This window comes from Parasteatoda tepidariorum, chromosome 10 (genome assembly GCF_043381705.1).
Source record: "Parasteatoda tepidariorum isolate YZ-2023 chromosome 10, CAS_Ptep_4.0, whole genome shotgun sequence".
NCBI classification, from domain to species: Eukaryota; Metazoa; Arthropoda; class Arachnida; order Araneae; family Theridiidae; genus Parasteatoda; species Parasteatoda tepidariorum.
This window is the reverse complement of record NC_092213.1, coordinates 72,005,588-72,020,720: the sequence shown is the minus strand read 5'-3', so window position 1 is coordinate 72,020,720 and position 15,133 is coordinate 72,005,588. Positions and strand designations below refer to the sequence as shown.

The 15,133-nt window shown below is 31.7% G+C and overlaps 1 protein-coding gene across 4 annotated transcripts in view; it reads left to right on the top strand.

Annotated features, from left to right (window-relative positions):
• LOC107455829 (uncharacterized protein CG3556) overlaps nucleotides 1-15,133 on the top strand; it is a 37,833-nt gene that overhangs the window by 6,435 nt on the left and 16,265 nt on the right. For 2 of the 4 annotated variants that reach the window (XM_043051526.2, XM_043051524.2), the window contains exons 2-9: nucleotides 1,918-2,054; nucleotides 3,838-3,997; nucleotides 5,239-5,358; nucleotides 6,709-6,928; nucleotides 8,300-8,547; nucleotides 9,478-9,656; nucleotides 12,024-12,216; nucleotides 12,507-12,605. In XM_043051526.2, the coding sequence (XP_042907460.1) occupies nucleotides 1,918-2,054; nucleotides 3,838-3,997; nucleotides 5,239-5,358; nucleotides 6,709-6,928; nucleotides 8,300-8,547; nucleotides 9,478-9,656; nucleotides 12,024-12,216; nucleotides 12,507-12,605 (1,356 nt within the window). The remainder of the gene's footprint in view (nucleotides 1-1,917; nucleotides 2,055-3,837; nucleotides 3,998-5,238; nucleotides 5,359-6,708; nucleotides 6,929-8,299; nucleotides 8,548-9,477; nucleotides 9,657-12,023; nucleotides 12,217-12,506; nucleotides 12,606-15,133) is intronic. The other 2 variants (XM_043051531.2, XM_043051529.2) reach the window with 1 other exon arrangement.

Genomic DNA, 15,133 nt, shown 5'->3' with positions numbered 1-15,133 from the left:
TATATAAAGTTAAATTATTGTTTACGTCCTGATACTTGACATCTCTTCTCTGCTACTATCTTTTCTATTTCGGGAGAAATTTTATTGGCCGAGACTACTTTTAAAATTGACCCAACGTGAGCGCAATTAATACGGTTTCGGACAGGAGATTTGTTTCCATTCATAGCAGGAAATAATTGCTCTCACTGATAAGTACTTCCAAACATGGAAATAATTTCATATGCGAATTTTCGAGTATTTTCAAACCTTGCCGGTAAATATTCGTAAAATTCAGGCACACCCACTTCAATGACTTTCACCTTCAAATTTGAGTGGCATTGAATCTCAATCACTTCCATTTACATGTAACTGGGTACTGAGTCTATATATATTGAGAAAATCGAAGAAAAAATTTGTCTTCCAAAGAATTAAAATCTTTAAACCTTGTTTCAAATTCTGTTCTAAGATTTGAAGTTTTTTTCTGCGTATTTTTGATACGATGCAGTATCATCTAAACTAGATTTGTTCTTCTTGCACGTTGGGAAGTGCTTTAAATCTTCATTTTTCAGTTGTCTTTCCCAAAGAAATAGTTCACATTTGAATGCTTTAATTATGTCAAACATGTTCGTAATGATCTGATCCTTGCCTTGTAACGACAAATTTAAATCGGATAAGTGTTTGGTTATATCAGCCATAAAAGATAAATCTTGCAACCATATTTGATCGGAGAACAAGCTTGTATCTTGATTTTTAGTTTGTAAAAACTTACATATTTCTTCTTTCAAATCCCAGAATTGTTTGAGAACCATGGAGCAAGTTAACCAACGTACCTCGCTATAGTAGGATAAACCTGAATATGTACTACCTATTTGATAGCTTAGTGTGAAACGGACTCCTTTTCAGCCAGTTAGAATTTCACAATTTTGCGCGTACAATTTAAAATGATCCATATAGTTTATAAGTAAAGTATATTAAAATTTTATATGCTGGTTTCGTTTCTAATTCACATTTCTATTTTATTTTTACTTTGCTTCGGATATATTGACTGGGCCGCAGAAATGTTCATCTCGGGCAGCGAGTTTGACACCCCTGCTTTAGACAGTCGTGTTTTGTCATTTTAACGTAAAATTTCTACAACATATAATTTTTAAAAACTATTTTTGAATTATTGGCTATGATAGATGATGAATCACTAAATGAAAAAGAAGTTGATATTTAAAAGGTCTTGTTATTAAATGTATAAAAATGTTTTAATTCAATATATGCAAGAATTGCATTTCACTGAAACTCAAATTAACTTCTCAGGATGTTTTTAAACATTTCCTTGCTAATAATTTTTTTTGTACAGTCAGAGTTGGAAAACTTTTAATAAAGTAAATTAAGTATACACAACCTACATTCAGTGAATAGCTTAAAAATAAAAATGTATGGAAAACAAAGTAGTGTATAGTAAATGAATGTACATATTTGCAAGATAGTTAAATGAATAAAAATATATAAGACATATTTTTATTCAATGTGTAGAAATAAAAATTCATTCAATAATTAAAATCAATATATAGAATTTTATTAAAAATATATTTAACACATTTTAATTCAATATATAGTATTTCATTGAAAATCGAGTTGACAACTTAAAATGCTTTTAAATTCATCATCAAGGGCCTTCATAATATTTTTTAAGAAGAAAAAGATGTGATTTTATAAAAGTAAAATATATGTAACCCACACTTAGTGATTTCTTAAAAAAATATTTACTTTACAATATTTACGTTAAAGATTTACTGCGAAGAATAAATCACATTAAAATTCTTAATTTGTGCTTAGATTTTGTGACAAATATGCATATTCTGTATATAAGATGAACGCTAAATAATGAACATAAGATTAATGCTACAAATAATTATACAACTTACAGTTTCTTCTTTTATTTTATAGCTTCTCTTAATTCTTGCATAGAAGAGAAAAGAATATCTGGAGAAGTGTTTTCCAATAAGCGTGAATGCATAGATATACATGTACCACCAAATAAATTTCTACGATTGAATATCTTACAGCTTAGTCTTTACTATTCGGTAAAGTATTATACAATCAAATAAATTTAAGAGTAAAGCCTCTATCCTTGAAGACATTTTAGATATTTTAATTTATAATTGGCGTACACTTATAACTGGGTCAGTAGATTGTTGTAATTAATATGTATAGTAAAAAAAAACATAAGCAGGTTAGCATTTTCTCTGCCTACTCCCTGCGACCGCGCTTTAATGTTAACAGGACACACACTATTGGTGGATGAGAATACAGAACTACAGCGTGAAAGCGGTTTCGGACAGTTGGTGTGTCGAAACTGTGGTGCCAGTAGCCGAACGAAAGTGTTGTTGAGGAAGAGTGTAGTTGTAGTTTTATTTACGTCGCAATAGAGCTTCACAATGGGCTATTGGCGAAGATCTGGGAAACATCCCTGAGGATGATCCGAAGACATGCCATCACAATTTTGATCCTCTGCAGAGGGGATGGCACCCCCGCTTCGGTAGCCCGACGACCTGCGCACGAAGTCGAGCACTTTACGGTAGAACAGTCTATCGAGGACCAATAACTCACGCCCTCTATCCCTTCGTAGACTGATCCAAGTGGCCACCCACCCGCTCACTGACCGCAGCCAGTGATGCTTGACTTCGGTGTTCTACTGGAAACCGTGTCTTAACGACACTGCGAGACTGAAGAACAGTGACATTTATATTATGGTGCCTTCGAGCCGTTAGATTTAAAAAACGGATGTTGTTGCACATTTAAGCCCTTGTCCTGATTTTTGAACTGCATTTTCAGGCCCTAAAAAACACTTCCAGATCCTGAAAATCACACTTTGTAAAACTCAAATGGCTTCTGCTACTTCGACTCGTGTTTGATTCTTCTTTAACCGGCAAACAAGTCTCCAAGCTTCTGATTCGGTTAAATAGTACCATCGGTTGATTAATACCATCAAAAAAGTGCTCCTTAAAGGCAAATTTCTCCCAATACTTGATCCAGGAGTTCCCTTGTCTTCTTCATTGGGTTCAAAATTACAAGCTGTACCTATGTATTTGAGCAGAAAAGCCTGCATGTATGCACACATATGAAAAAATAATATCACATGCGTTGAAATAAAAACAATGGATACTTCAATGAGAAATTTTATGCTTAAAATGCTTCTCTTGGACTATCAAATTAAAATTTTTGAACGATTTTTCAATATTGAGAGCTAAAATTGCATCTTTTACCTACTGTTCAGATTTGAAGGTAGGTAGGTACTATTTTAATTTATTGTCGTCCCTTTAAATCTGCTTAATCGTCTATTGGCGACGGCTGAAAAACCAAAGTCATGACATCACAATTTTGATCTTTTGCCGAGGGGATGGTTTAACTGCTTCATTAGCCAGACAAGTTGAGAGTTAGTTTAGCAGAACAGTTACGGTGGAACAGTTTAATCGTAACGCTGTATTTTCCGTCCCTATGCAGGCTGATCAAAGTGGTCACCCACCCACTTAATGACCGCAACCATTGATGCTTGACTTCGGTGTTCTACTGGTAACCGCGTTTTTGCACTCAGGCCAATGCGGGACCTCAAATTTTAAGACTATCGCAAACGGTTCTGGAGTCACACTCACGCACATAATAGAGTTATACATAACCTTTTCTGAATATAGGAGAGCATATTTTCAGAAATTACCGATAATCCTTAGTTGTTGAAGGGTATATTTTGGTGAGATAATAAACATTCCTCTTAAACATGATTTTTAAATATTTACTTTTAAGGATATGTGTTTTTTTTTTTAAATTAATGTCCATGCTAAATATTTTATAACTATTTTTCTTTTTTAGGATTGCGCAAACAACAAGCTAGAAATCATTATCATAGATTCTGAAGATAAATATACTTTCTGTCAGGGTCACAGTTATAGAAATTTTATTACTGCTGTAACTGACGTTCGTGTTTATTTTCAAGCTTCGTACTCGAGCTTCAAACTGTATTTCACTATTAGTAAGTTGTAGTTTTTTGCACCTCATTTATATTAAAAAAATATAAAATAAAGATAACAATTTGAAACTGCCTGAACGCTTTAAGGAATTAAAAAACACTGTTGTGTCAAAACGACATAAATATTCAAAATTCTTTTAGAATGATCTATAAAGACTTCAAATTTTCATTTACGATCAAGTATTTAATACAACCGATTAAGTTTCATCTTTTTTTTTTTTTTTTTTAAATCTGTTTGAAACTAATCCATGTTCGCTCAAATTGTCGTGACTCATTGATGTGAAACATGAAAGTAAAGTGTTTTTAAGTGAGTTTTTCTTCTATGTAGAACAAAAACTGCTTAGTAATTAATAAATTAAATTATTGATAGTTTGAAACATTGAAACCTTTAGACAACCTTATATTGATTTTTGAAATTATTAATGAATAAAAATATTTCTCCATTTTTACCTTTCTAAATTCTGCTAGTTAGCTATTAACTTAAATCTAACTTAATTAGTCTATTAACTTTCAACTAGATTTTTGCTATGCTTTCACACACCTTAAAGTTAGTTCTTCCTAACGTTTTAAAAACGTATTATGAACGAAAATTTCACATTTCTCATGAACGCAAAACGTGACAACCAAAACGTTTATGCATGCTAATATCTTTGGAACTGAAATTTCATGCCTTTTGCCGTAGTATAATCTTTAAAAAATATTTTTTTTAGAAATATAATAAGTTATATTCATTATTACTAATAATATTACACGAGCTTAAAACAGTAATGATTTATGTATGTGATCTCTTATTACAGCAACACTAAATTACTTCCTTCAGGAAATAATGATTTGACACATTTATAATTCATTGACAGTAATTTGATTCATTTTTGTCTATGATTCTATGACAAATGTTTCATTCCTTTCGACTCCGATAATTCTTACACATGATCTTGTGTGCGTTTAATGATTGTTTAATAGTTATTATGTTTGCATTATATTCGAATGCCATTGTATCTGTTCTTAATATATGCCTTTTGATATGAGTGTCAAAAAAAATAATTTATTAAAGCTTTAAAATCAAGAATTTCACATCAATATTCAGATGAGAGTTTCAAAATCTGTCGAATTTGTCACACACGACCAGGAAAAATTTATTGAAATACGTTATCTAACAAGTGAAATTTTAACCTGTGTAATTCAACATTCTGTCCCTTCACGTAAATTTAGTTAAAGAACATTCTGTTCCGTTCATTTTGCAGGAGATATTGAATGCTTACGTAACAGCAGTTTTCACTGTTCTAATCATTCTTGCATCCCTATCAATGAAGTATGTGATGGAGTTAAAGATTGTGAAAATGGGGCTGATGAAGTTGGATGCGGTAAGTAGTTCTTAACTTTTGAGCACCATATATCTTCTAAAAACAATAATTTTTTGTGTGTGTTCAGGTTTTACACTGTCCTCCAAAAAGTTCAAACTTGATGTTAATACTCAATTTCAAATTTTATTAGTTTTCATTTTAAATTTAAAATTTTTATACCTCTAACCTCTGGACAAGAATTGGTAGAGAATTAAATAGTAAAACGTGTTGGATATTTACGCCCACTATTTAAAAGTGTCACCACTAGATAACTACCATAAAATTGCATTCCATTAGATTCTTCGATATGTAGTGGCGGAAAAATTCCTGGAAATGAAAAGCACTAAACCAATAACTAACTTAACCGGTTAACGCCCAGCGTCCTATATTTAGGACAGTTCCTTTTTTCAAAAAACATTCATTGTGATGGGAAACTTTTTTCATAATTTTCATTTATCTGGGTGAATTAAAAGATTTCTCAGATATCATAATTTATGAAAGATCTCTGACTATTAACTAGAATTAAAAGGAGCAAGTACTTTTTGGTCTGTCAAAGACTTTTTGAATGCCCTAACAGCAAAAAAACCAATTAATTTCGATAATATATTATACCACTTTTTCCATAAAACCACTTCTTGTATCATTTCAATATGTAAAGTCGGGACAAAACGGGTTAAATTTCGCTACCACTAGAAAATATAAGTTTCAAAGTGGAGCATGTTGACTTCCTTGATTGTTGTACCCTTCAAATTAATTGTGGTAGAGAACCTGAACAAAAATTTTCAAAAGCACAATGAGTTGTTATGAATTTTTAATCAGATTTAAGCACAGAGACATTTGATCTGACCTTTGATAGGTCAATTTAAACATTAATAGTGGTGCAAAAATTTCTTTCAAATATAATTAAATATAATCTTTGCTACCACTAGAAAAGAATTCTGATACGGTGGAAATTCTGTAAAAGTTGAATATGCTTATAAAGCTATCTTGTCGTCCGCTAACCTTACTGTTTTCATTTTATTGCATCGTAAATTGAAGATGGATGGAACAAAGATGTCGAGTGTTATATGTAGCCTTAGCTTAAGGATATGTTAATGCATAGACATATACTTCAAATTTTAAGAAGTCACAAGAGCCTTCTTAAATTTACGGAGTGTGAAAGCTTTCAATTTGTTCTTGAGCGTGTAAGTAGTGTGTGAATTTCACAGTAAAATAAAAAAGTTAAATATTGTCACTATCTCAAGCGTTTTATATACATTACAATCTAAACAATAGTTTTTATTATGATATTTGATTATATTTCCATTCATTTACTTACGATACCAATGTTTGTATATCTATGCCTAGTATTTAATTTGTTTTATCTTACAGAAACAGGCATATTAAGCATAAAAGGTGTCACAGAGGCACGTTCGAGCGAAATAACATGGATAAAAAGCAAGCGTTCTTCTTCTTGGGGATGGCATGAAAATACTCCACGAGTTCTATTTTCTCTCTTCTTATCAGGAGGAGCCAAATTTGACGGAACACTTTATGAAGAAGAATTAATGGCAAAACAAACAGAGCTTAAGACTTCCATTTCTCTGCTTAAGTAATAGTCAAATATATTTTTTAAACTGTAAACAATGATACCATTTTCAAATTGATAACAATATACTTTAAAAAAAAATTATTTTGCTCAACTGCATATTTTATTTCCTAACATTAAAAAGTATACATTCATGCTACCGCCTGTTTTTAGGCAAGGTTGGTTTAGGCACTACAATTTCATGACCAACGTCATCAATGTGGCAATGTTATCAACACTGCACAAAGGTCATAATTACTTCCAAAATAAGCTGACACCTATCGATTTGAAACTCAGCGGGCTTCAAACCGCCACAAGGGATCTCGCATTAATCTTCAAAGTGGCTGTTTAGTACCTTAATCACTTAGCTATCGCGGCTGTTCTTTATCAAACAATCCTTAATGTTTCTCAGGGTATATGACACAAAAATAATCATAGTTGTTAAAGGATCGACATTCGGCGTCCCACTACAGCCTGATATTTCATGGCTTTCTCTTCAGACCAAGCAAGTTCAAGAACTTTTCAAATTTATAACCTTTACGTAAGTGAGTCATAGAAACTATAGAGGTAATTTCATTTTGATATTCAATTCAACTTCTATTAAAGGAAGTTCTAAAAATAGTCTTGATTTTTTTTCTTTTGATAGTATCAGAGATCGTAATAAATAGGAAACGTCAGGGAAATTTCATCTATTTAAAATGATTTGAAAACTAAAAATGCATATATTTTGCAATATTTTATAAACAAATTATTTTGGATGAACAAAAAATACACTCTGCTATTTTTATTTGCCCTTTTTTTAAAAAACAATTCGTCAATTAATCTCATAAAATTAATAAAAAATTCTGAAATTCATTAAGACTCTGAAATGAAAATTTTTTTATGTAATGATGTCTTACTAATTTTAACCTGAACCTTTTATCCAGATATGATTCTTTTATTTATGCTATAATATAATCTTCTAAGTTAATTCAAAGGAACTAAATACGGTGCTTAAAAATAAAATGAACCGCAAGAGCCTTCGTGAAACGAAAACATGTCATGTATTTCGAATCAAGATTTGAGCGAAATAAAAATTAGTGAACATGGCCAAAGTGTCACATCATTCAGATGTAATATTTCATAATTAAATTTATATTTTATAATAATTTTATTTTTAACGTTTAAATAGACCTTATTTTCACGGGTAATAAATTTTCTAAGATTCTGCAAAACATTCAATACTCGAGATATAAAAATTCATTGTTTTTACATTTCCAGCATTGATAAATCTAACACTGTTTTTAAATTTTCTTGAATTAAGAGTAAAGTTGTCAAACTGTTTTCTTATTTTTTTTTATTTATTTACGAACAATGCATACGCCACATTAAAATACTAATAATTCAATTTTTCAGGAATCCTCTCTCAGCAGAACAACTAAGCATGTTTATAAACAGTTTATTGGTGACGTGTCACAATCCTCGTCAGTTCTATGGACAGAACCTGATAAAGCGTTTAAAAGAGCAAGTGCAGTCTACAACTAACTTCACGCATCCAATAGCATATTTAACTCTCTGCAATGCTAAAGAACCCTGGCCGCTTAAAGCAATTGCAGCTCTTAACAAAATATTAAACACCGATGCTGACTATCCTTTTGTTAGAGGTAACTGGACATACGTGTTAATTTTTTTTACATTTATGTCCAATTATATATACTACATGTTATATTTTTTTACATAAAAAATATGACAGTGATTTCTTCCAACATGAACTGAAATGCATTATCGCCTTCTTCCGACCACTCCTTACGTAGCAGAGAAGTGGGAACACTTGGTCTCTTGGGTGAATTCTAAAAAAAATCTTGGTTGGGAATATAATGTAAAACTGCATTAAAACTATAGCTTACAGAGGGAAGCCAAAATGAGTTTGGAAATCAGCAAAGCGAAAATATATAAGATTCGTACAAAACTTTCATGCAACAGAAAGAAAAAGTAATTCCCCATTGTAATTTATAGTAAAATTTAGTCTGTTAATTTAAGACTTTTATAATTTAAGATTGTTTGAAAAATTCTTTATTTGTAACAATAAATTAATAAACTAAAAATTAAAAGAAACAAGGTTTTTATATGGAAAAGTAACAGTCTAATGTTTGTTTTAATAGCAACTTGTAAACTATTTCTATTCATCATTTTTAATAATAGGACTCATACTCATCTGTGGTGGTTATCTTAGCATCAGCCCCGCCAGGGCCTCTAACTAATTCATCTGAGTGGGAATAAATAATAAATCGCCGAAGCGCAAATGAATGGTGCAATTTAATAATAGGAGATATTACGTGTAGTACTTATAACAGCAATTAAATAAGAAACACTGGTTTTGATTTTAGTTGGGTTATTTTCTTATTGCCCTCTGAAATGGAACAGAACCTCATTTTTAGACGATTTTTTTAAATAAAAAGAACGATACATTCTATTTGAAAATAAGTTTGCTATTACTTTCTATTCTAAATAAATTAGCTACTCTGAGCTGTGTTACGTTTTAACTATATTGTTATGAGTACATCAAATAATAAAAACTAAATTTTATTCCACAGATTATCAAGCATTTGCTGTAATGGCAGTTTCGTGTTATGAGAACCAAACGAAATTGCTGAATAAAGTTGAATATAGCAGTTTAAAAACTAATTATGAAAACGTCATTCAACTTTTCAAGGAGACTCAACTTTCTGATGGAAGTTTTGGAAATTTACATACAACTTCATTAATAACCCAGGTAAAAATTTTTGCATTGATTATGTCATAACAATGTTTTAGAAAGTTAAAGTCCTCATTGCAAAACAGGGATAGACTGCAATTACAGCGATAAACTGCAATAATAAACGGAATTAAACTCTGATAGTCAAAGATTTGTGGAAAATCAACTTTTCAATGCCAGTAATAAAAGGGGACAGTTAAAATAATTGTAAATTTATTTTTAACCCTTTCCGGAACAGCAAATCTCGAAGGAAAGTTTTAGCCAGGTGGGATAACAGCAAGTCCTACTTTGGAGAGTAATTTAAGTAACGTGATATAATTTTTTTTATAGAATATTGATTGCTAAGTGCTTAAAAACAGGTAGTTTTACATTTCTAGCTGCTTTTAACAATTGTTGCATTAGTGTTTCCAGACTGGCTACAATGTGCCTTAAAGGGTTATAATCTGCTTCACCTCCTAGTTAAGTTTTAAAAAAATAGCTGACTACTTTAAACATAAGTTTGTTTTTCGAAAACTTACGTTTAAACTATGTTTCTTTCGAAAACTTCTGTTGTTGTGCTTCAAAATTTGCTTTTTTACACGTTGTGCGCGGTCTCAGCCATTGGTGGCTGATACTGGACTTTCCATTTAGGCCGCGACAGCCACCGGTGGCTGACACTGAAATTACATTTAGGATGCGTCTGCCATCTATACTGACCTTTCACATAGGCCGCGAAAAACAGCTGGCTGACAGAGCATAACATGACTATAAAATTTATTCTCTTTTATGGTATTGCAGAAAATTTATACAAAATTTACTTAATTATTGTGGTTCTTGTGCAGTTGACGTCTCTGCAATTGCGATATAGAGGCGAATTAAATAAGTCTTCGAATTATTTAAAAGTAGTGGTGAAGAAAACCTAATAAATGAAATTTTTTAAACCAAGAATCACACATTAAAAAACTAGCACTCGAAAATATTTATTCGCTGACAGGAGCAAGTTGGCATATCTGCAAATTATGTAACAGTTGGAGGGTTATAACGCTTTTTTCTTTATTTCATCATGATGTAGGATAAATAACGTTTATATAAAAAAAGTTGTATTATATTTATATTTAATTGAAAGGAATATTTTTTCCTTCAACTATCATTTTATTTTCAAAACAATTTTGTAACATATGGATTCAAAGTTAATCCTAGATAGTTATATCATCTATACATTATTATAGGCGTGGATTTTTTTTCCATTCCATATAAATATTATTAATGAAGCAATTGCATTACCACTGTTTACTTTCATAAACTTTTCTCGAAATAAGCAATATATTATTGTATTATATAAAAGATATAACACTCCTTATTTCAATATTTAACGCATAGAGCTGTAATACAAATAGGGCAAGCCCGCTATCATATTCCGTATCTCCCTTCACATATCAGAAGTCCCTCTCATTCTACGATTTTGTAGGAGAAAAAAGAGAGACACGTGGCAGTTAATTTGAGTTACATTCTTCAGTCGGTTCGTCGGTGTTTTGTACCTATATAGGCAATGGAAGAAGGCTAAAAGTTTCAAGAGCGTTAAAATTAGAAGAACAGGGAAATATTTCGTCATTTTTGACAAGACTTTACTAAATTAAATTTTATTTTAGAATTTCGACTTTTTAATATGTAAAAACTGTTCAAAATTGTTAACAAATTTACGAAATTAAGAAAACAGTTTTGAATGGTATTAAAAACAGAAAAATGTATCGTCTGGGAAAACTTATCATAATTTGATTTAGAAGTTTTCAAAAAATATCTATAGAAATAAAATAAAAATATCTTATTTGTAACATCTCTGTATAGTATTTTTTTAAATCGATTTTTCAATATTGAAATGCATAAAAAACGGGTTAAACTCTTATTTTAACATAGGTTCTTCAATTGTACTAATAAAATCGCGGATATGTTTTCAGGTACTTAAAAATTCACAAGAAATGATTTCAGACATGACAAACAGGTAAAAAATAACATTAAAATTGAAAAGAATAAAAATTCTGTCTCAATTTAAAAAAAAAAACTCCGTTTATTTCCTTTTAACTGATTTTATTTTAATATTTCAGTAGCTATGATAAGGTTAAACAGCTTTAATTTTTTAACGCGTTTTTTACATTAAAAAAGCTCTGGCAATTTCTGTTGAAAAAGACTTGACAATAACTTTAAAGAACTAATTATTTAGTGTTGAGGAGTAATTTAGTGTTAGAATAAATTGGAATAGTTTAATGTTAGAATAGTTGTCTTCTTTCAAAAATATACAATAAACATACATACATTTCATCAAAACACTCTTTGAAACGCATATCATTATATTTCACCAAGTTCTTCATTTACCTAGATTGCTAACACTGCTTGTAATAAACATTTTAGGCTTTAATATCGAGTGGTCAAGAGTATGAAAAAGACTGGAAGCTCAATGCAACTGTTCAGTATCTATTAGAGCAATTGTCTTCTCCTCACGATGTTGTCTCGAGTTCCCTAACTCTTCCTGTTCTCAATGCAAAAAGTATAAGTGATATCTCAAAGGTTAACTGCACTTTGAATCCTAGAAGAAATGGATATGGTAATATCTTTAATTCATGATCTCTTTTTTCCCAATCTAATCAGCCACTATTAGATTAACGAAAAAGTGTCTTCTGCATTGAAAATTAATCATATATCAACCAAAACGTTTAATTTATTTAGACTCAAAAACGTAACCCTTTGCACTCCATGTTTTTTCAATGGTGAAAGAAACCATTAAAGGCTTACAAAACAAAACTTTACCTGCCAATTTTTACGTTCTTCCAAGAAGCTTTCATAAGGTTGCTCAAAATAAAATTTGAACTGTAAGTAGACTTTTCATTTATATAGATAGTACTGAGAATGGAAGAACATCCCTGCCTTTCCCGGGATTTGAACCCAGAACGTTTCTAACACAGGAAGGTCGGCGCATGCCTATAATATCCAATTGTAAGTAGAATTTTCATTTACGTTCAGCCCAATATTAAGATCATTGGTTGAAGTCTTGTAATTCCCAATAAGTATGCTTGAATTAAACATAACGGTAGTTTTAATCATTGTAAATCAAATTTATTATTACAACACTAATTTGAACGTATAAATGTGGCTAATAGATTAATTGTAAAATTAAATCTTCCGGAAGAATTGGCAGGTCTTCTTTATTTAACCTAACTGGGCACATGGGTCACTATCCCACCCATCATGATTTTATCAGTTGATATAGTAAAAACATTTTGTGTTCAGCAGACTGTGTATTGACTGATTTCAAAGTTCAAGCAACTTGCTTGTAAAAATAAAACTAATGGAAATTATAAGGAGCAGCTTGCTCAAAACTATGTGTAGCTGTATGCAGTTTGATGGTCAAAGTGAGGAAACGCTTGGTCAGGTTTTAGAACAGCTATTGTGCCGGCCAGGTGGCAGAGTGGTTAGCGTGTCTGACTGCGAAGCCAATGGCTGCGGGTTCGAATCCCGCTCTGGGCATGGATGTTTCTCTCTCTGTGTTGTCTTCTGATGTGTGAATGTGGCTATATGGCTTGGGTAATGTTGCTCGCCTCCTTATCTTTGGTTCACAGGTGCCCACTGGGTAACGATAAATGAGCAGTACTTCCGGCATCTTCTAAGGCGAAGAACGAAAGTTCAGTGCCTACCGTTATTAAAAAAAAAGAATAGCTATTGTATTTGATGTTTTGAATAGATTTGTGTTGACGATTATTTATGTTGAAGGTTATGATGAGGCGTCGGAGGTGAAATGTGCAACTATTGGTCTGAACTTTGCATTTTTTTTAAATAAGTTTCAAAGTTGAATATTTGGTTGAAAGAAGTGGCAGGTATAAAAGTAGTATAAACTTTTGAACCATTTTCATGAAGTAGTGCTGAAAATAACTTTAAATCTATTAAAGAAAGAATTATTCATGAAAATATCAATTTTGCTTACTAGAAGAAATTTTTTCAAGCAGTGTAAAAAGCTAGCAACCATGCATAGAATATTTTTTTCACTTCCCACCTGGAGAGTAATCTTTCGTCATACAGGTATCTGAATAGCAGATTTGTTGGTTTCTCTTTCAGGGGGCACCATATTAGTCGGGCCAACGTTGTTCCCCACAGTAAGGACAGATAGTATAAGGAATAAAAGAACAACCATGCCTTGCCACGGATTCGAAACCAGAACTATCCTGATCCTAGACCAATTCACTGACCCCTACACAGGCTGGACGGTGCATGCATAAAATATCTAACAACCACTAAATATAGTGGTCACTAAACATTAAGATATAAAAATTTAAACAATTAAAATTGTGTGTAATTTAAAGATAACGCTTGTGCCAAATTAGCACCCTAGAGGCATGACGGAAAGCCCTTATATAGCAGGACGGAAAAGAGGAAAAACTGGTACGAAAGACATTTTATAATAGCATTTTTTTTTCGAGAAAAATAAAATATCTGTAACTATCTTTTTTTACTTTTATTTACAAAAATTGGGCACCTGGGCCTCTTAGCGGCCCCTATCCCATACATCTAGAAATTTACAGAAAATTTATAGTAATAACATTTTGAATTTAGCAGTCGATGTGGTAGCTAATAGAAAAACAAGCACTTTGCTTGAGTAAATATAACATTTGAATATCTGATTCATCGAATCTAAGTTGATATATATAAATATAAACATAATTTGACATATATATACANATTCATCTCCTTGTTTTCTTCCGCTTGAAAGTTTTTCCTCTTCCACCTGACGTGATAAGCTGCATTTGTCAGTTTTAGGAAGTAGGAGTATTCATAGTCTCCAGAGTAACTTGATCTTATTTGAATGAGCAGTTTGCTAAGTAATTTATCTAAACCAATCAGCTCCTCTGTATCAAACTGAGTGTAAAACTCTACGAGATCGTCAATATGTTCGTGTTCAACTGGTGGAAAGTATTTTTTTGATATCCCACAGGTAGCAATGATTTCTTCTAATGACGTGGATTCTTTGCAATGCGACGGTGAATTACGACCAGAGAGTGAGACCTTTCCACCACGAGCTGTTTTATGATACGGCATGACTTGAAAAAACAAAATGGCGGGCTCAAAATCCAGACATCAAAATGGCTAGTTGACAGTATTATCGCTTCCTACTCCAGAATCTGACGAGATCAAAATCAGTATCACTCACCTTGTAAAGTTCAGGATAATCAGCATGAATTCAACATAACCGGCATCACAAGGGAGAAGAGGACATCAGTAGAGCATCACCTTTGAATGAAATATCAGGATCGTGAAGCACCATGACTTGAGGAGAAGCCTCCTTCAAAAGCCGGCATTAGCATTTCAGGATGTAAGCCGGATTGCCTGAATTCGAGATCGGCACAATCAAAAGATATACCCTCTCCTATCTGTAACTATCAAGATTTCTTTAAGATTTTAACATATCCTATCTATATATTAATCTGGTTTTTTTCCAAGATAAAATAGATTTTGTAGAATAGTTTAAAAAA